This window comes from Coptis chinensis, chromosome 2, assembly GCF_015680905.1.
Source record: "Coptis chinensis isolate HL-2020 chromosome 2, ASM1568090v1, whole genome shotgun sequence".
Classification (NCBI taxonomy): Eukaryota; Viridiplantae; Streptophyta; class Magnoliopsida; order Ranunculales; family Ranunculaceae; genus Coptis; species Coptis chinensis.
In genome coordinates this window covers 105,994,626-106,015,448 of record NC_141457.1, presented here as the reverse complement: position 1 = coordinate 106,015,448, position 20,823 = coordinate 105,994,626, and the positions used below count along the sequence as shown (strand labels likewise).

The 20,823-nt window shown below is 35.9% G+C and overlaps 2 protein-coding genes, 1 long non-coding RNA gene and 1 pseudogene across 6 annotated transcripts; 2 read left to right on the top strand and 2 right to left on the bottom strand.

The window, feature by feature from the left end:
* LOC147520095 (pentatricopeptide repeat-containing protein At1g20230-like) overlaps positions 1-15,406 on the top strand; it is a 71,199-nt pseudogene extending 55,793 nt beyond the window's left edge.
* On the bottom strand, positions 545-2,266 carry LOC147520098 (uncharacterized). Its single transcript, XM_086594922.1, has 3 exons — positions 1,944-2,266; positions 1,460-1,543; positions 545-1,026 (listed from the first exon to the last, which is right to left on the bottom strand). Exons 1-3 carry the CDS (start codon positions 2,166-2,168, stop codon positions 670-672), a joined length of 666 nt encoding a protein of 221 aa, XP_086451048.1. The 5' UTR covers positions 2,169-2,266; the 3' UTR covers positions 545-669.
* Positions 3,712-9,162, bottom strand: LOC147520097 (uncharacterized). 3 transcript variants are annotated; one of them, XR_015212415.1, is made up of 5 exons: positions 7,025-9,162; positions 6,801-6,910; positions 4,672-4,751; positions 4,264-4,325; positions 3,712-4,040 (listed from the first exon to the last, which is right to left on the bottom strand). It is a non-coding gene; the product is annotated as an uncharacterized LOC147520097 (long non-coding RNA). The 3 variants fall into 3 exon arrangements; XR_015212416.1 differs by having other exon boundaries at positions 4,269-4,325; XR_015212414.1 differs by having other exon boundaries at positions 4,274-4,325.
* On the top strand, positions 9,410-12,889 carry LOC147520096 (Eukaryotic aspartyl protease family protein). 2 transcript variants are annotated; one of them, XM_086591544.1, is made up of 11 exons: positions 9,410-9,547; positions 9,685-9,963; positions 10,037-10,172; positions 10,724-10,959; positions 11,110-11,334; positions 11,433-11,568; positions 11,653-11,726; positions 11,815-11,914; positions 12,002-12,059; positions 12,252-12,323; positions 12,420-12,889. In XM_086591544.1, the coding sequence occupies exons 2-11, from the start codon at positions 9,842-9,844 to the stop codon at positions 12,644-12,646; spliced, it is 1,386 nt and encodes a 461-aa protein (XP_086447670.1). In that variant the 5' UTR covers positions 9,410-9,547; positions 9,685-9,841; the 3' UTR covers positions 12,647-12,889. The 2 variants fall into 2 exon arrangements, with proteins under 2 accessions (XP_086447670.1, XP_086447669.1); XM_086591543.1 differs by lacking the exon at positions 9,410-9,547 and having other exon boundaries at positions 9,601-9,963.
* Positions 15,407-20,823: the final 5,417 nt, after the last annotated feature.

The window sequence follows — 20,823 nt, the reverse complement described above, 5'->3', positions numbered from 1 at the left end:
AAGGAAGATTACAATCTCTCCTTACGATCTCTCTCACCTTACTAGATCACTCTTTTATCTCTTTCTGAGGGGTTGTATCTCAGTAAAAGGTACTCTCTTTGTTTTAGTCCGGATTCCAATCCTTCCGACTTGTTTTGGTTCTTAGTCTTAGGTTTTCCAAAACCTTGATTTTTTGGTTTTATCTCCAAAAACCAAATTTCAGCGAATCTTGTAGCAAGCCCACGAAAATTAGACTGGCGCTGGTGGCTTTCACTCTGGCCGAAGTCGCTACTGAAGACTGAAGCCGAAGCTGGAGCTGGCGCTCACTTTGGCTGGTGGTCTATGTTATCGAACTCGAGCGAAGTCGCGCCTCTATATCTGGGCTGGGCCTCGACTCAAGCGATGTCGAAGTTTTGCCCGTTTACATCCGGCTCGGTTTCTCTCATGTGAGGGATAACTCCAACAATGAAGAGGTTGTTCTTGCTGCAGATTGAACCAGCAACAAGGAACCTCATATAATTCTTTGAACAAAAGAACCCAATAAAAAGGACAGACAAGGCAGATAGAGCAGTACTTTTAAAAAATTAAGGTAACAACTTAACTTGTGAAGTTAACATGGTACTAGAAATACAAGTTAACTAAAACTTAACTAAAATCAAATTTAGGCGTCCTTTACACACGTATAGATATTCAATATTTTCCATGCAAATTTTCTGGACAAAACCTATCGATGTCATGTAAGACCCCTCGATATAGTTCTGCACATTTACGGACAGTTTCCAGCTCTGCCAACATATTGTTCCTTCGCTGCTCCCATTCTAGGCGATCTTCATCGTACCTGGCTTTCTCTTGCTTCATTATCTCATACTTGTTTAGCTGAAAGTTGTTTCTCTCTTTCTTCTGCTGCAATTGTTGACTATGCTCATCTTGCCCAATATTGTTCATCTCTTGCTCCTTCAGCCCATGATGATCATGGTCAGCTTGACAATTTGCATCTTGTACGAGATTTTTTTCTTCTTGCTCCATCAATTGAAGATCATGTCCGTCCTGCAATTTGATTAACTTTTGGTTAACTTATATTTTGGTTCCTGGTTAACCAAAAAAACATCAATTCTATTTGGTTAACTTTTTTTTTTGCGAACTTTTCATTCACACTGGCATATAAGATTAAACTCTTAATTGTCACCTAATCACAAAACTCATAGTTGTTCAGACATTAGCTTAGTACTTCAGGCCATAGTACAAAATATCACGATATGGATATTTATCGATATTCAATTTCTCAATATGTATCGTGGATATATCCTCCCTTTGGAATATTTGACATTGTTTTCACATGCAACCAAGAAATATTTGACATTGTTTCAACCAAGAAGTATTGAAATACAGAGAATTTTTTTTGTAAAATCATATCCTTTACTTATTTCAACATAGTATTTTTTTTTTTTGGTTAAATAGAGTTGAGTAAATCCAAAATTACCTTCTCGGTTCTAGTATCTTTGCTCTGGCACTCCCTCTCTTTGCTCTGTTCTTCTTTTTTTTTCCTTCCTTTCTTTAGTTTCTCCTGAGATCAATGACCTTCTTTCATCAATAATTGGTTTATAATAATAATAATAACAATATAACAAAAAAAAAACAAATAAAGATAACCTAGTTGTACGTGCATAATTTCTTCATATGTAGTATCAGTATTTTGCTCATAAAGTCATATTATAGTTTTTGTCCAAATTACGAAAGTTGATGATGGTAAGGATAGCACGATTTAAATTATCTATACGATAATTTAAGGAGAAATAGTATATACAATCCAAATTTTCAATAGTCTTGATTTGGTTTTGAAACCTAAAACCCATCATAATTATACAACAAAGAAAATAAATCGAATCGTGATGACATTACGTACAGAATAACCATATATCAAAATACCATACATTAGAAAACGAACAACAAATATATAGTTTTACCTTATCCTGATCACGTACGATAGAACTCACAACTGTAAGGAAGATGACCGAAACCAGGACCACAAAACATTGGGTATTCCTAACTGCCAACTTAATTTCTTCTGTCAGTGGTAAACAAGCAGTAGCTGCCAAAGGTATTCCCAATATCATTCCAAACGATAACCCATGCAGAAAAACCAATACCTCACCTATAGTGTCACGGTTAAACATACGGTCTCCTTTCATCAGTGTTTAGTATAATGAACTTCCTTAAATTACCTCTAATGGCTACCTATTTGTTTTTTCTTATTTTGTTGGTTACCTTATATATATGATTTTAGACTCCCAAAGAACAAAGACACTTAAGACACTGATTGGAATCTAAATATATAGCCATGCATATGGGGACGTAACTGTTTAAGTTGGTTTTGGACTTCTGATCAATTGCCATATCGAACTACTAATTGAGTCCAAAGTCCAAACATGCATGCAATCCACGATGTTGAACCAGATCATGAACTCCAACTCCAACTCCAACTCCAACTCGAATATATTAATTTTGGTCTATCTTTTTAACAAACTTTCCAATGAACCAAGAGGAGTGTGCTCTCTCCACACAATACAGTCACCGCCATCCAATGGTTTAACAAAACTGGAACTCTAAACATCAAAAGTGGAAAGTTTCCTGAAAAGAAATTGGGAACTTTCACGTCTCTGCAGAAATTATAGTGTTTTATTGGTTTTACTAGTATGCGAACCGTGCTACGCACCTGTTTTTTTAACTTATCAAACCCATACGGAATACTTTAGATTTTTATGCCGAATTGACTACCATGAGCTTTTTCTAGATTAGATTACACACACCATGATATGAAGCTCTGATATACTTGTCAACTGCACCAACGTTACAACCAAAAATCATATTAAGCCTATGGAGAATCAATGATGGTAAAATATGTTTTTCACGCACATTTGAATTATACATATACAAAATTGATGGTTTGAGTGCAGCTATGGACTTTTTTATGCGGTTATTCAAATCAATTTGAATTCAAAGTTCTACATAGAATCAGCAAGGGTGGGGGAGTAAAAAGACGTAAGCTACACTGCGTTGCCGGTACGAATTATGGGAAAAACAAATGCTACGAAGCATTGATGGAGAGGTATATAATAAAAAAAAAAAAAAATGCAACTTTAACAATCCACCACCACCAATCTTGGATATATAATAGAGGTGAGCATATCTATCACATGAGTACAGCCCAAAAAACCACTAAAACATTCATCAAAATAGACGATGAAATTAACCTCACTACACCAAGGGCGTTCACAAGAACATCATTGGGGGTGATAGGAATAACCCCATCGTCTAATATCAACAGATTGTACGACAATGCAACTGCAACCAAGTCGATCAGGCCACATAAACACCAGTATTAACAATTTTTTCTTTCAATTCCAGTGGAAATTTCACATTCAAAGAAACAACATAATTAGGTATTACTTAGAAGGGGTTGCTTCCATTTGCGCTCCATGGAAAGCTCCTGGTATTTCTTTACGAACATATCATAATAACTTGTCAATTTTTTCAATGCACAATAACAGGATAGTCAAAATCAGACAAAGTTTTGATTAATCTCAACATCTAACGTGTTTAAATTCAATGTCATGCGGAAGGATCAGGAATTTATTTAATGGATCCCCACACACTAACACGCAAGGCTTTAGTGAAGTTCAATGAGAATCATAGTTATGATATAGTCATTTACATAGTAGTAAGACAATTGTAATGAACTCTCAATTGCAATAGTATTTTAGTGCAAAAATGTCATAATGGAGAAGATTGAAATAGTAAGTTGGTACAAATGGTGGTCATATATAACATATTAGACCTCATGCTAGCTTCAAAAAAGGCACAAAAAATAGAACCACAAAATGCATTTTGAACAAAGTGAACACAAAATAAGCTATCCTGAATTTCGGTGCTGTGAAACATCAAAATCTTCAAATCTGTTCGCATTGTTTAAAACTTCAAAGGACGGGACCGTGCTTCCTATTTGTTGCTCTTGACAGTGCGTCTTATTTTCTTCAATGCATAGATTCTTTCTCTCTAATTCACTGCAGAAACACGTAAGATAAAAAAAATTGTAAATTCATATATATGAGAGGAAACTGCAAAAGGAAAAAAAAACATAAATAAGTTCGACATGATAGAAAGATTATGATAAAAAACACTTGTTAACACATTTACTTTGTGGGAGCCAAGATCCCAGAATAGTGTACTAAACAAAAAAGCGTTGATTAACTATTTGTAAAATCTCACAACAGTACCGTACCGTACCGTACCGTACCCTTTCACACATTTAGATTCCAGTTGGCCTGGAGGTTGATCCTCTTCATATCCTATAGAAGGCAAAACGTTTCACAAAGTAAGTTGTAATTAATTTTAACTGAAATAAAATCCAAGGAAATCATAGAAGAGTGCGAGTAATTGGATGTAGCATCAGATTTGAAATTAAAGAGATAACAATTTTCGTTACTTCAACGTCCAAAACATAGAATCCTTGCAAGAATCCATCGAGCCAATAAAGGAGACTTCTATGAATATATCTAGTTAGTTATAAATCTCTACATACGGTATACAAAGCACAATGAATTATCACAAACAACAGACCGACTTTTGTTAAACGAAGTAGAATAAAACTTGTAGGCTTCAAATCAGTATAAAATAATATGAACTGGTACTTACATAGTTACATCTGCCTTACAACCACAACACAATTGCCCACTGATTATTTGGGACTTCAGCCTCTGTGTGCTACCATGCTTCTACAAAACACAATTGAAAAAAAAAAACAAAAAAAACCCCACAATGAATTCAATGACATTAAAAGTTTTATCTGACATCTTTTTTATGTTAAACATTTGACATGATAGTATTGAAAAGAACCTAAATAATGCAATAATAAAATACATAGGGAAAAACAATAATAAAGAAGATTACCTCAAAATTTCTATGGTTAGATCAAAATTGCTGGTGGTGTAGGTTTCAATATATGAGAAAACTGGTATATACACAAAGCATTAAAAACGAAAAAAAACTTATCTCAATCAGATGGCTTCTGTAGATACTGCGATTGAGGTTTCAGAATGGTTTTAGGTTGAAAAATTAAGGGTATATATATATATATACAGAGAAATTGGTGTAGAAATAGAAATTGATTCAATTTAGAAGACATTGAAGAAATGTCAACTTCTAATTTGAAGAAACGTAGGTCTGTTAAATTTCTAATTTTGATTTTTAGCAAGAGTAGGAGGTATTAGGTAAATATTTGTTAAGTTATTTGATAATAAAGGAGGAATGGCTAAATAATAAAAATAGAGAGATTTAAATTTGTCTACAAGAGTTGAGAGTTGAGGTTTCCGAAAGACCCGCCCATCATATAGTATAGAGATGCTGTGTGTGCCTTATGTCCTCACAGAGTCCTATTAGAAGACTCTGACATTAATTGGTGAGACGAGGCTGAACAGCTCAACAGTCCAACTCCACACTGGATTCGCTTCAGGGTTGATAATACCATCAGGTTTTTACTCTCTAAATTGATTCTTTGCATTTGTATTCTGTCTTTTTCGCATTTGGTTACGAGCTAATGAGCAAGCGTACCTAAAACGCCCTAGAAGCGTTGAGTGAGGACTGCGTATATGCATAGGAGGCGTACGCTTCACTGTGTGATGCTTTCCCGAGGAGTTGAGAATTGAGGCGTAACCCTTTATCATTTTGTAACATTTTAACATTTCTTATTTATAATTCTTTCTTGTCGTACAAAACAATGTGTAACTATTAACTCTTGTTTTTTTTTTTTTGGTAATTAACTATTAACTCTTGTTGATATGAAACTATGAGCAAATCTCAACTAATTTATCAATAAATTGTTGTGTATGATGTTGTATCACATGGTTCACTTCACTTTATTGATTTTTTTTTCGGTTACTATTAATTTGAACGACTTATAACTTTAAATTTGTATAATAGGAATCGCGAGGAATTGGAAAAAATGACATGCACTTGAGGCTGAAGTTTCGCGTTGTCAGCTAGTTCACCTTATGATAAAATGACATGCATTTGAGGCTTACATTTCGTCGTCAGCTAGTTCACCTTATGACCATCTAGTATCCGCTCATTCTCAATAATTTTTTTCTGTACAATTGTGGATTTGTATTAGTTTTCACTTGGATCAATCTAAAATTATTTATTCACCTAAATTTTTATTATTCTTCAAGTAAGTTAGAGATTAAAATCAATTTTTTCTTTCTTAAATATTATTTCAATAACTCAATTTAATTCCAAAGTAATCTAGTCTAATATTATTCACCTAACTAGATTTCTTGAAACGACATGATTGTTTTCCTAATGCATGCATAGTTTATAGAATTTTGTTGATTGTTCCCATTATTGTCGCGTATGCATAAAGAATTTAAAAAAAAATAAAATTATTGAAATCATATCTTAGATCGACTATGTCACAAGAAAGTCTAAATGGGCTGGCATTAATATATACTGAAAATGAATTTTTAAAGAAAATTAACTTTGAAAACTCCATCGATGATTTTACAACTAAAAATGCGAGAAGGGAAATATTTCGATGACCCATTTTGTGTTGATGAAAGACTGGAAGAGGACCACATTTCGCCATTTGCACAGGGCTATTGAAAACTCAAAACGGCATGCTAATGCTATATAGATTGCTGGAAATATCCCGATATATTTGTAATTATGTATGTACCGTGATATGTATATAACCTTCAGGAATCCAATTTATTATCGAAAAAAAAAGCATCCAGAATCTAATAAATAACTAGGGCTAGTCATCGAGCTACCCGAGTCTTTGCCTTCTAAGGTGTCGCCATGCAAGCAAAACTCCAATCACTAGAACACATAAAAAAACCCCATGTAATTGTACTTTGTACACAAGGCTCCATCATATCACCTGAACACAATTAAATAAGATGGTTGGTGCAACTGTGCAAAACCACTTCACAAACTTAACCTGGAAAAATAAATAAATGAACAAGTAGAAATTGAAATAAATCAAGTTGCTAACTTTAAATTGTTAGTTGTTTTGAGTTCAAGAGATAAGAGTTCAATAGAAGATGAGAGAGAGCAAGATGGAGCCATGGCGGCTGTTGGAGTGTTGGGTGTTAGGGTTTAAAATGTTTAGTTGTTGAAGTACGTACATTGGGCAAATCCGCAACTAGGTACGAGCTAATGGGCTATAGCTTCATGGGTTGTGGGTAGGGCCGTCAATGGATTGGTTTGGGTTGATGCAGGAAAATCCGAACCCGAATTGATATAAAAATTAGCAACCCAAAATCAAACCAAACTGATAAGAAAATTGGAAACCCAAAATCGAGCCGAACCGATAAGATATATTACAAACCAAAATCGAACCGACCTAATGCATGCATAGCTTAGGGAATTTTGTTGATTGTTCCCATTATTGTCGTGTATGCATAAAGAATTTTTAAAAAAATAAAATTATTGAAATCATATCTTAGATCGACTATGTCACAAGAAAGTCTAAATGGGCTGGCATTAATATATATTGAAAATGAATTTTTAAAGAAAATTAACTTTGAAAGCTCCATCGATGATTTTACAACTAAAAATGTGAGAAGGGAAATATTTCGATGACCCATTTTGTGTTGATGGAAGACTAGAAGATGACCACATTTCGCCATTTGCACAGGGCTATTGAAAACTCAAAACGGCATGCTAATGCTATATAGATTGCTGAAAATATCCCAATATATTTGTAATTATGTATGTACCGTGATATGTATATAAGCATAAGGAATCCAATTTATTATCGAAAAAAAAGCATCTAGAATCTAATAAATAACCAGGCTAGTCATCGAGCTACCCGAGTCGAGTATTGTCATGCTCAAGCTTGACTCGCACCTTTAGCAAGCAAGTTCAAGCTCAACTCGAACTCGACTTCGAGCTTAATATGGAGCTCAAGCTCGACTAGTCCCAGTTGTACTAATAGCTCGAGCTCGACTCGTTTTGCACTACAAGCTTGAGTTAAGCTCGTTTATACTGTATGCTAAACTCAAACTCGAGCTTAAACTCAAAAAAAAATGTCACCAAGACATCAAACATGACTCAAACATCAAATTTAATTAAGAGTCTACTTTGGAACCAAAAAAAAAAAAAAACCTACAAAGCTACATATACCATTCCATTACAATTAATTCAATTTAAGTTCATAGTGCCAAACTAGTATAATATTATACTATAATCCACAATTTAGTACCTATTACATTCCAAAATCTAAAAGACTTTTAATACCAAAAACAAGTCAGACTATATGTCAATCTATGACTCTATCATCCAAAGACTTTTAATACAAAAAAAAAAAAGAGTCAGATCTATGATGCAACTTTGAGTCTTTGACAACTGCAACATTGATCTTTGTCTTTGCCTTCTAAGGTGTCGCCATGCAAACAAAACTCCAATCACTAGAACACATAAAAAAAACCCCCCCATGTAATTGTACTTTGTACACAAGGCTCCATCATATCACTTGAACACAATTAAATAAGATGGTTGGTGCAACTGTGCAAAACCACTTCACAAACTTAACCTGGAAAAATAAATAAATGAACAAGTAGAAATTGAAATAAATCAAGTTGCTAACCTTAAATTGTTAGTTGTTTTGAGTTCAAGAGATAAGAGTTCAATAGAAGATGAAAGAGAATAAGATGGAGCCATGGCGGCTGTTGGAGTGTTGGGTGTTTGGGTTTAAAATGTTTAGTTGTTGAAGTACGTACATTGGGCAAATCAGCAACTAGGTACGGGCTAATGGGCTATAGCTTCATGGGTTGTGGGTAGGGCCATCAATGGATCGGTTTGGGTCGATGTAGGAAAATCCAAACCCGAACCGATATGAAAATTAGCAATCCAAAATCAAACCAAACTGATAAGAAAACTAGAAACCCGAAATTGAACCGAACCGATAAGATATATTACAAACCAAAATCGAACCGACCTAAATCGAAAACTATAAAATCAATTAAATCAATTAATTTCAACCACACAATTGATAAATATATACAAAATTAATCATAAATATTACTAAAATATCATCTTATCAGTTCGGGTTCATATCGGTTTAGTAGAGGACAAATCCAAAACCAAACCAATATCTTATCGGTTCGGTGGAAGGCAAATCAAATTACCAAAATCCAAATCGTTTTTTATCGGTTTGGTTCGAATCGGTTATCGAGTTATTGAAATCCATCTACAGCCCTATGTGATACTCGGATATGAATTATATATAGTAGGTAGTAGGTACATCCTAGTTGTGCCATTGACCTAAAACCATCAGTCCTCAATTTACAGACCGTGAGATTCACGGTGGACTCTAGACAAACTCAAATCTCAAGGGGGGCCAATGAAAGAAACAATCCAACCACTATCCCACGTGTCAAACTTGCCGACTTTGAACTAACGTACAACAAACTCAAATCGTGTTTACGACACAAAATTAAGTAAAAAAGTTGACCACAAAAAAAAAACAACACGTTAGTCAACACAAAAAATACCTTCCCAACTTCCTTCACTGGTAATAAAATTACTCCTCCTCAAATTTCAGTTTTTATTTCATTTTGTCTCTCCATTTTTTTTTTTTAAAATTTTTTGTCCCTAATCAAGATTATTATCTTTATTTCTTACTAATTCCTATTACATGGCTATGATCAGATACTCTATACTTTTACTTTTACTGTTTATCTCGAGGACTTGTTATGGATTTGGAACCGTTGGATTCAATTTCCATCATAGATTTTCTGATGAAGTTAAAGGAGTATTATCAGTTGATGACTTACCTAGAAAAGGTACAGTTGATTATTATAAAGCCATGGCTCATCGTGACAGAATTGTTATTCATGGTCGTGGACTTGCTACTAGTACTACTGGTGATCAACAACAACTCTCTTTCGAAAACGGCAACGACACACTTCGTATCCCTCAATTAGGATTGTAAGTCAATTTTATTGATTTTTTTTGTGAATTTGTGGTTTGGTCATGATTTTTTTTTTGTGTTGTTGGGCAGTCTGCATTACGCGAATGTGTCGGTGGGGACTCCGAGTTTATCGTTTTTGGTAGCTTTGGATACTGGAAGTGATTTGTTTTGGGTACCATGTGATTGTAAAAGCTGTGTTAAGGCCTTGGTTACAAATTCTGGAGCTGTATGTATCTGTTTACTTTTTCTGTTATATTTAATTGGCATCTTGAATTTGTGTTTAAAGAGATTTAAGCTGATATTTCAAAATTTGTTTACCCGATATATACGCATAAAAAAAAAATCAATGGGCTATCACCATAGGAGTAGTTAAATCAACTATTTATTTCCAGACACATCTGTTAGAGTTGTGTGTTTCCGTGTTGGGGAACAGTATGAGAGAGTACCTGCTTATGCTTGGATATTCAAGTCGCAGTACTCGTACATATTTAAGACAACCGTCTGTATGAAGTTAGGATATGCTATTTGTGGATCATTTAGCATTGTTTTGTTCAAGGTAGTCATGGCATGGAATATTTGGTTATGTACATGGCATTGAGACCAACTGCTGTTTAGTAGGCCTATGCGTTAGGGAGCCTCAGCACTGAAGTGTGTTTTTTTTTTCTAGATTGTCAGACTACGCTACATCTGAGGGAAATATCTGGTGTCTGTACCTTTTAGTAGCTACTTATAAACCCTAGTATCTGCCTTTCTTTTAATCAGTTCATGTCAATGCAGAGATTGGATCTCAACATTTATAGTCCTCAATCATCGTCGACGAGCAAAAGTGTCCCCTGCGACAGCAGTGCATGTGATGTCCAAGGCGCATGTTCTGGAGTATCCAGAACATGTCCTTACCAAGTTGAATATCTTTCTAATGGAACTTCATCAAAGGGGATTTTAATTGAGGATGTTTTGCACTTGACAACTGAAGGGAATCATCCAGAAGTTGTTGATGCTCAGATTACCTTGGGGTAGGTTAAGCTTAATACATCTTTGAATATGCTTGAGTAGGTCTATTTTGTTTTCCTGGAGTCACGTCTCAGAATTATTTTTTTCCTTGCTATTTTCACTCTATTGAGATATTTCTGTTGTTAACACTTTCATTTACTTTGATGGTGCAGCTGTGGCTTGGTTGAGACTGGTTCTTTTCTGAATGGTGCAGCTCCTAATGGTTTATTCGGTCTTGGCATGGACAAGTCATCTGTTCCTAGCATATTATCAAGTGCTGGCATTGCTGCGAATTCTTTTTCCATGTGTTTTGGTCCAGATGGGATTGGGAGAATCAACTTTGGAGACAAAGGTAGCGTAAACCAGGGTGAAACTCCATTTAACATGCAGCAGTTACAGTGAGTGGCCATATCTACCACATGTTAATTATATATATCAGAATTGACAAAATAAAATGCTAGATAGGCTGACTTTTCCCTTCTTGTGTTTTCCTCAGGCCTATGTATAACGTCAGCTTGACACACGTAACTGTGGAAACAAACCAAAGCAATGTTGATTTCAGTGCAATCTTTGATTCCGGTACATCGTTCACATACTTAAATGATCCAGCTTACACAGGCCTTTCTGAAACTGTGAGTACTTATGGAAATAGATCGCAATACATTCCTGCAGTGCGTGGTAGTATTTTAAGGATGCAATATCATGCTATTTTGCAGTTCAATTTTAATGTCCAAGACAGAAGGCGTAAATCTGATCCTAACATTCCTTTCGAATACTGTTATGATGTTGGGTAATCTATCTGAATTCTCATCTCTGCAAGTGTTTGTGTCCATCATCCATTGTTAATTTGTTATTATAGCTCACTTTGAATTTTACAGTCCTGGTAAAACTACCATTCTTGTCCCCAATGTGACTTTAACCATGAAGGGTGGGAGCCAGTTTTTTGTTTTCGATCCAATAATTGACATCTCTGATGAGGTAATACTTTTCTTCTTTTATAGTGGTTAGTTACTTGTAAATCCTGTGAACCTTGAAATATTATGATTTGTTACCCTCAATTTGCAGAGTGGAGCAAAATATTGTTTGGCTGTTGTCAAGAGTCCAGATGTGAATATTATTGGACGTAAGTATTTTTGTTTGAATTAACTTTTTTTTTATCATCACAAAATGATGCATTATGGGAAGTCTGGATGACTTTAGGATATGTTATTCTGGTATTTGTGGTTTATTAAGTGGTTGAAGTTATTACTGTCTATTATCTGCAAGCACTTCGCCACATATACATAGTAGCTCCCATGACGAATTCTTCATGCAGAGAACTTCATGACTGGCTACAATATAATCTTCGATCGTGAGAAGTTAGTTTTGGGTTGGGAGAAGTCTAGTTGTGAGTATCTTAGCAGATTTTTCATTTGTGCTCCACTGTTTTAAATATGCAACGTTTTTGGGAATCATGACATGAGAATTTCTCTACAAATGTCAGGTTATAATATCCAGGACTCCAGTTCTCCACCAATAAAATCTCCAAACTCCACTGTTGTACCCCCAGCGACTGCCGCTGAACCTCGTGATATTGCTCCAGGTCTCACAAAAGGAACTGGGAATGGTTCTCTGAATTCAGGGGCACCATGTTCGGTTGGCTTATGGTCTCACTTCAGTGCTATTGGCTGTGTTTTGTTTGCTCTGTTTCTTCCCTTCGCAGGCGTTTGAAATTTTTACTCAGGATAGTTGTGCACCGCGGCATCTTGATAGATAGAGAACCATATAGAGAAATACATGTATCATATTGATTATTGTCTGCTGCAGCTCGGCATTGTATTGGTGGCATTTTCTGTGTACCATCCCTTTCGCTGATTATGCAAATGTGTTTTCACTTTGGTTGTATATACGGTATTTGTTACAACCTTGTACTATCAAACCCACAGAAATGAAAACAGCATTACTTTAGTTTTAGATCATGCGTCCATTGACGTGGCGAGACATCTGTTTTATGGTGTTTGTCAGACCGCATCCAATGGTTTTTGCATTATGCATCTGCATATGGGAAAGTAGTGGGTGCAGATAATGGGATGGGTATTTGGTGTTCAAAGGACAAATGCTGGTTACGATCACTTCCCAATGGCATTTGGATCGACCAACAAATCAGACGCCAATCAAACTGTCTCCCAGGAAAATCACCAACACCTTTTCCTACTAACACTGATAACGGAATGCTTAGGACGCCACTTGGAGTGGTGCCTGGATTTAGACACCAGGCGTGTGACTCCATCACATGCTCCTTAAATCTCATTGTATATACCCAAGGAACATCCAAATGCAGTTGATGATGCTGTGTTACAGAGAACCATTTGATCTGAGGGAACCATTTGATTAGGGAGGTTTAGGGATACCAAGCATAAGCAATAGAGTGCTTTTAGAAAACTGATGCAACACGCCTATTCTATCATCGGAACTCGGAAGTGTAGTATTCAAGGCATTCTTGTGTGGAAAGACCATCATGGTTTGTACTCTATGCATTTTACACGCGTTCTTCGCATTATCAGTCTGAATTTAATTGGAGATATTGAAAGAATTTTGGCAAAAAGCTCATTTCAAAATAGATTGTGCGCAGTATTGTTGGTATAAGAGTGGTTAATGAAACATATAATGTTATCTGAGAATATTTGAACTGGTTTTGGCCTCGATGGTGAGGGACCCATGACCGCACCACTCCCAAAGGGAGTTACGGATCACTCGACAGAGGATACCATTCTCTTGGCGAAGATCAAAACCTTCTGGGGAACTAAGTGGTATAGGCTATTGGCTACTATTAGCTATTAGCCAACCCATTCCTTAATGTCTACCCCTGCGAAAGTTTGGTCAAGGACGGGGGATCATTCACCCCGCCACCAAGTCATTGAGAAGGCATGGGTCCGTACACCAAGTCATCGGCGCCCAGACGTCCAGTGAGTTTATTATGGTAACAAAATTTTATTTATAATCTTCGAAACATAATTCAGGTTTCTCAGCTAATGATATGGGATTATACTAAATCAGTAATAGAACACCTTTCTGCAGTAACAACCTAAATGGATGTGAATAACGAAGTCCCCTTTCTTCCATATGGCAGCACCAACCTAGATGGGAAATCATGATATTCTTGGGGTTTAATGCGGCAAACAGGTAATCAGCAATGTGTATATTATTGGCACTTATAGCAACAAAAGATTCCACATATCATCTATTAAGCATTTAAATCATATATTTGTCGCAGTGTGAGAATCTCCAATGAACTTGGAGCAGGGAGACCAAGGGCAGCCAAATTTTCTATACCAGTCGTTGTTCTATCTTCAGCTTTGATAGGTGTTGTGTTCCTCGCCCCTCGTCTTGGCACTCAAGGATGTATATGCTCTACCCTTCACAAATAGTACTGAAGTAGCCCACGAAGTATCTAAGCTCGCTGTAATCTTCGCCTTTACTTTGTTACTCAACAGTGTTCAGCCTGTTCTAACAGGTCAGAGCCTAGTAACACATTTTACTCCTTCCAAACCATGAAATTACTGATGCCACCAACACCACTAAGAGTTTAAGACTACTAAGCTTGTAAAACAACTTGACCAAGTGATATGTATGCCAAGTGGTGGAAAACTGGATATGTATGCCAAGTTTGGGAAGATTTTCGATTCTCGAAATTGTTTTGATAGGTTGCCCACTAAAAATTTGGTTTGTTGGAATGCGATTATGCATGGATATGCAATGCATGGACGCAATGCCTGGACCAGCCAGGGAAGCTATTGATATATTTGAGTTGATGCAGAGAAGTGAGCAAAAGCCTGATTTTATTAGCTTAAATTGTGTCTTATCTGCTTGTTGTCAAGGTGGATTAACAGAAGAAGGGCGCCACTATTTCAATAACATGTATCAGGAACATGGAATTGAAGCAAGAATGGAGCATTATGCGTGCAGGAAGGCTTGAAGAAGCTTATGCCATGATAAAGGAGATGCGATCTGAACCAGATGCTTGTGTTTGGGGAGCTTTGCTAAGTTACTGCAGAGTTCATGGTAACGTGAGTCTTGGGGAAGTTGCTGCTAATCAACTCTTTGAGTTAGAGCCTAATAATGCTGGAAACTACGTGCTTCTTTCCAATATTTATGCTGCGAAGGGAATGTGGAAGGAAGTAAATAGAGTGAGGGGTGTGATGGAAAGCTTGGGCTTGAGGAAGAACCCTGGTTGCAGTTGGATTGAGGTGAAGAACAAGGTTCACACACTTTTAGCTGGGGATAGATCACATCCAAATATGGCCCAAATAATCGAAAAACTGGAAAGATTAGGCATGGAGATGAAGAAGTCGGGTACCGTCCAGACACCAACTTTGTGTTGGAATTTCTTGTGTATTTCTAAATACTAGTGTGTGTGTGCAAAGTGGAGGATATGAACAAATAGTGTTCTCTCCACTTTAGTGCATAGTAGATAGTCCCACATTGGTTATCCACCACATCGGGTGGGGTTAGGGCTTGGGCTTGGGCTTCATTGTTGTTGGGTAGTGGTTTGACAATAGCCTAAACTTGTTTTGCTTTTTTCTTGAGCAAACAAGTTTCAAGGTGTTCTATTAGGAGTTGGTCTCTCTTCCTCCTAACCTCTATAAAATAGGACTGTGAGTCCATAGAGAGAGTAGACTTGATCGTAAACTCAACTCGAGAGAAACATAAATTCAAACCAGGTTTTTTTTCTTCTTTCTTCTTATCACCGCCGAGAGAGAGTTATATTGTTTGTTCTAGAGGGTAGTCTATTCTAGTGCAAAGTCGGGATCTTTGTTAACCATTGAATCCTGTGAGGGAAGACGCCACGTTGCCTTTTTCGCACCATTGGAAGGGCAAAATCTTTCCTTAAGGACGACCCTAATCCGCGCTTTGGTTATTCCGATTCCATTGTCATTGTTTCTTTATTGCTACTGTTCCTTCTGTTCTACTTTAGTTGCTGTGTTCATACAACTATTCTAACAATCTTAAGGAAAGAATTTTTTCGTAGTAAAACAAAGGAGAGTGCTTTAATACGGCAATCAAAAGATAAGTCTTTTACTTTGAGTTATTTTTGTGTTATTGTGTTATGACTTTAGAAATTTTCTAATAATTTCGTTTTTGTTAGGGAAACCAATTAAAGATTGAATATTTATTGATATTTTGTGGTTTATCAAACCCTATATGGTTGTAGACCTTTCTCGTACGTTTGTGGGAGTCAAATATGAGATTTCTATCAAGAAAAACGTCAAAGTTCGTCTTTTTGACTGCTGCGTCACTCATTACGGAAACTGCTATAACTTTCAGCTCAGAACTTGGTTTTGAAATCCGCTTTTTGGGTTGGAAAGCTGATTCAAAGAGCTTTCCAGTGGTATAAGGCTTGATACCCAATTCGTCCTGAGCTGGTTCAGAGTTACAGTTCTTTTGAACTATTTTTTGGAAGAAATAAAATATGGTAATCCGGTTTTTCAATCGGTTAAGTATCGTATTCTTTCACTATTTGCAATTATTTTGGTTTGATTATATAGTGATATTCTTGCCTTGAGTTGCATGCTAGTTTTCTCTTAGGAGGAAAATCCCTAAGCCTAAACTTCTTTAATAACCTAGTCAACAAATTATATGTGTTTCTTACTAAGATATTAATTGGTTTGACTAAAAGTAGTTTGATATTAATTTTCTTTGTACATATGTAGATGTATGTAGATGGTCTAAGAGAGACCTTAAGATAGTTAATATCAACCACACTCAAATTTTGGATAGTAATTATAATGTATTCAATGCATAATTGCTTACCTCTATTGAGTGTACGAGTTGTTAGACGATGGTTATAATTGTACTGTTGTGAAAATACATGTTAGATAAAGTAACTTGTAGCTTATATCCAATATATCATATGTTAAAGTTGTATAGCATGCTAGTTTTGGATATTAATCATCGTGAATTTACTTTGAACTTTATCGATGATAGTTTATTGGTAAATGTTTTCTAGTTTAAAACATTAATGGATTGAGCCATTAGATGTTGTGGTAATACTTGAGGTCTTGTTGATAGGGTATCCTATCTTGCTTGAGCTCATGTAAAAAGAAGAGGTGGAGTCCTCAGTTGTTTTGCATATTCAGTGGCTAGATTTGCTTAAATATCGTATAATTTTTGTTGTGAGGGGTACAGTTAAAGTTTACTTTTCCTAAACCTATGATATGATATTTACCATGTTTGGCATGAATGCATTATTTAACATTGGCATGAAGCTTAACCATGTCATATATTATTAAGTAATGAGCATCGTTGTCTACGAGAGGAAACAATATGGGAAACAATCAATATCCTCTTAAACCTAATTTAGTCAAGGAGATGTAAGGTAATGGATTGTTTTCTTAGACAATATCCTCTAGTGACTATTTTAGACAAGGAGATGTAACGCTTGTAGATTGTCTTATTATGCATTATCCTCCTATGACTATGAATAAATAGCCAAGGTGATGTACAAGTGCGTGGATTGTCTCCCTATGACAGTTAGAATGTTGAATGATGAAAAAAATGATGATAATGATATTATCTCGAGTAAAACCCTTTTTATCTAATTCTTCTATTTTTTAAGATCCATTAGAATCTTTTGTGGATTTCCTTTCATATAGATAACATGAACATAATATGACTATGTTTAATATGATCCAGAATCATAGACTTGAGTAAAGTATATTCTTGTCATAAGAGTGCATTTTATTGTTGTTGTTTCTTTTAGTGTTTGTAGCGGTATAATGTGTTTTGCATGTAAGTTTGATTAGGTTGAGTAACCATTGAACTGTGGGGGGTGGTGACCCATATGCATAATACTGTTTTACCATAGTTCATCTCACAAGATAATTGGAAAGACACTGAACTACAAAGTATGGAAAGGTCTTGGGCCTATCCAAAAATGCTTCAAAATGTGGGGGGTGTCTTGCCAAGGCTATTGTGAATGAATCTAAAAGAAATATGTCTTTTTGAGACCTAGAATTATCTAGTAGATGTTCATTGGTGAAAATCATAATAGTGATGTTTGTTTTCAGTTGTCATGAGTGATAACAATTTTGTAGATACCACACTATTATTGAATGTCTTATATGCTAATTTTAATTTTGAGGTTGTGCTTTCTGAGAAATTGGCATAGTGTGGTTGAATGTTCATAATGAACTACATAAGATAATCCCATTATTTATGCACAAGAAATTTGGAAGACTATCAATGAGTATTTCCACCATTCACGGTGATGATGTTTATATGTTTCTTGAGGAAGATTCATTAACCTATAAAGAAGTTGTCTGTCTATGAGAAGTGTTCTTTTTGAAGGATACAACTCTAAACTGGACTCTTGATTTATTGAGAGATCTATAGGTTGAATTGGATCTTCAAGAGAAAACTAAAACGTGATAGTTGTATTGTAAAATACAAGGCTAATAATAATAGCCAAGGGGTTTCAATCAGAGACAAGATTTATACTACTTTGAAACCTTGCTCATGTAACTAGAATTTCTTCTACAGAATTCTAAATACTCTAGTTGAGTAGTTGTGTGGAACTATAATACCAGGTGATGAGCTTAAGGTTTACAATTTAGTTAAATCTTTGTATGAGTTGATTCAAGCGCCTATAAATGGCATGAGCAATTCAACAACATATTGGTGTCTTATGGATGTCAAAGTACCATTGTTGATAAAAAATGTGTACTTCCTTTAGAGTAAAGCAAGACATATGTGTTAATCTCTCTTTGTTTAGGTGATTTAATATCATGAGTGCTAGCATTGAGAATGTGTATGAGACAGAGAAATTCCTATTTGAAACACATAATAGACCATCATTGAAAACGATAGTTCATTATGTTGTTAAACTCATTTCTGTAAATACTATATTCAGTTGTCAAGATGTTAATGATTGAATATGGTTGAAGCCCACAGCGTACCTTAAACCAGACCGGCTGGATGGTATAGGGGAATTTCGGGCACTACAGAATTGAATGACTGGTGAATATAGGAATTGAAACTCATGTTGGTCTCATTATGTTGTTATAGCACTTAGTAGAAATATTTTTCATTGAAAAGTATGGGTATTATGATAGTAAGCATGTGTTAACACCTTTTGTGGCAAATATCCATCTTATGAAAAATAATCTCCTTGTGTTTTCTCATACTAAATATGTCAATATCATTGGTAGCCAATTGTACTTGATAGATAATGTATGTGAGACATGACATTGCCTACATTAATGGCATCTTGGTGATAACCCATTGTGTCCTTATAAGGAACTTTGATGTATATATTGTCGATTATCCAAGTACTATAGCGAGCCATTGATTATGGACTTATATTTAGTAGATTTCCATCATTGTTAGAAGGGTAATATGTTATAAACTGGATCCAGTAATGTTTATGTGTTTACCTTTGGTGGAAATTGAGTGTCTTGGATATCATCCAAGCTAATCGCCTTAGAAAAGACATATGATCATCTTTGAGTGGGTTAGCAACCTCTTGGCAAATCTTCCCATTGGCCCTAAAATGACCTCCCCGATGTGTATATGCTTTGCAATTGTCTCATTGCAATAGCTAAAACATGTTATCTTATGTGCAATGGGAAAAGAATACATGTAAGTTGAGATATAACTTAATCAAGCAGCTGCTAAAGATTATGTTAGGTTGGACTTAGTTTTGCCACATGTCTAACCGCATTCCACTTCTTTGGAGGCAAGTGGTTATCGTCGAGGGGATAGGACTTTTGCCTTAGATAGAGGGCTTATTAATCGACGGCAACCCCACCTATGTGATTGGAGATCCCATGAATTAGGTTCAAAGGAAAAACAAGTCACCTCGCCGCCTCGGTATGATATTGTCTTTCTTTGAGGCGCCCCACCCTATGACTAGATAGCATTTTTGTATACTTAGTATAACTTGGATTGCAATGAGAAAGGATGAGTTATTTTACTCTTATTGGAATCCATAGTCCATTTTTATAATGAGATAGTGTATTTTAAGCGCAATGTACACTTGATGGATATCCACCTACGTGAATGTAGAACTGGGTCGGTTCTTATGAGTATTCGTGCAAGTACTCTAGAGCATTCATGGAACACAGCAACCAAGAAGGGCCAAAAAGGGCTAAAAAACCGCGATAACATGCATATAATGAAAGAGCAATGTGGGTGCATGCCCTCTATTTTACTACAAGGGAATGTTGGTTCAAATTTTTTAATCCACCACTTTCACGTATTATAAGACATGTTACCCCATGATGGTAGTTCAAGCCCGAAAAAGCACTAGTATCTTATGCATTGTTTTTTCGATTCTCTCTCGGCATTTTCGTTAACCCATTTCTTTTGTAATATCCTATTCCAAAATAGTGGGGGACTATTAATATTTTGAAATAGTGGGGGATTGTTGGAATCTCTTGTGTATTTCTAAATACTAGTGTGTGTGTGCAAAGTGGAGGATATGAACAAATGGTATTCTCTCCACTTTAGTGCATAGTAGATAGTCCCACATTGGTTATCCACCACATCGGGTAGGGTCTGGGCTTGGGCTTGGGCTACTTGTTGTGGGTAGTGGTTTGACCAATAGCCTAAACTTGTTTTGCCTTTTTCGAAAGCAAAGACAAGTTTAGGTGTTCTATTAGGAGTTGGTCTCTCTTCCTCCTAACCTCTATAAATAAATTTGTGAGTCCATAGAGAGTAGACTTTGATCGAAACTCAACTCGAGAAACGTAAATTCAAACCAGTTCTTTTCTTCTTCTCTTCTTCTTGTCGGCCCTTGAGAGTTAGTTATATTGTCGTTCTAGAGGGTAGTCCGTTCTAGTGCAAAGTCAGTCTCTGTTAACCATTGAATCCTGTGAGAAAGACGCCACGGTTGCCTTTCTACACCATTG

Bases quoted from the DNA above. Each gene is read 5' to 3' on its own strand.
- LOC147520098 (XM_086594922.1), bottom strand. From the start codon at position 2,168: ATGAAAGGAGACCGTATGTTTAACCGTGACACTATAGGTGAGGTATTG. The intron at 1,544-1,943 runs GTAAAACTATAT...CATTGATCTCAG, and splicing joins TCGTACGTGATCAGGATAAG to GAGAAACTAAAGAAAGGAAG. The intron at 1,027-1,459 runs GTAATTTTGGAT...ATCAAATTGCAG, and splicing joins AAGATACTAGAACCGAGAAG to GACGGACATGATCTTCAATT.
- LOC147520096 (XM_086591543.1), top strand. From the start codon at position 9,671: ATGGCTATGATCAGATACTCTATACTTTTACTTTTACTGTTTATCTCG. The intron at 10,960-11,109 runs GTAGGTTAAGCT...TTGATGGTGCAG, and splicing joins GATGCTCAGATTACCTTGGG to CTGTGGCTTGGTTGAGACTG. The intron at 11,335-11,432 runs GTGAGTGGCCAT...TGTTTTCCTCAG, and splicing joins TTTAACATGCAGCAGTTACA to GCCTATGTATAACGTCAGCT.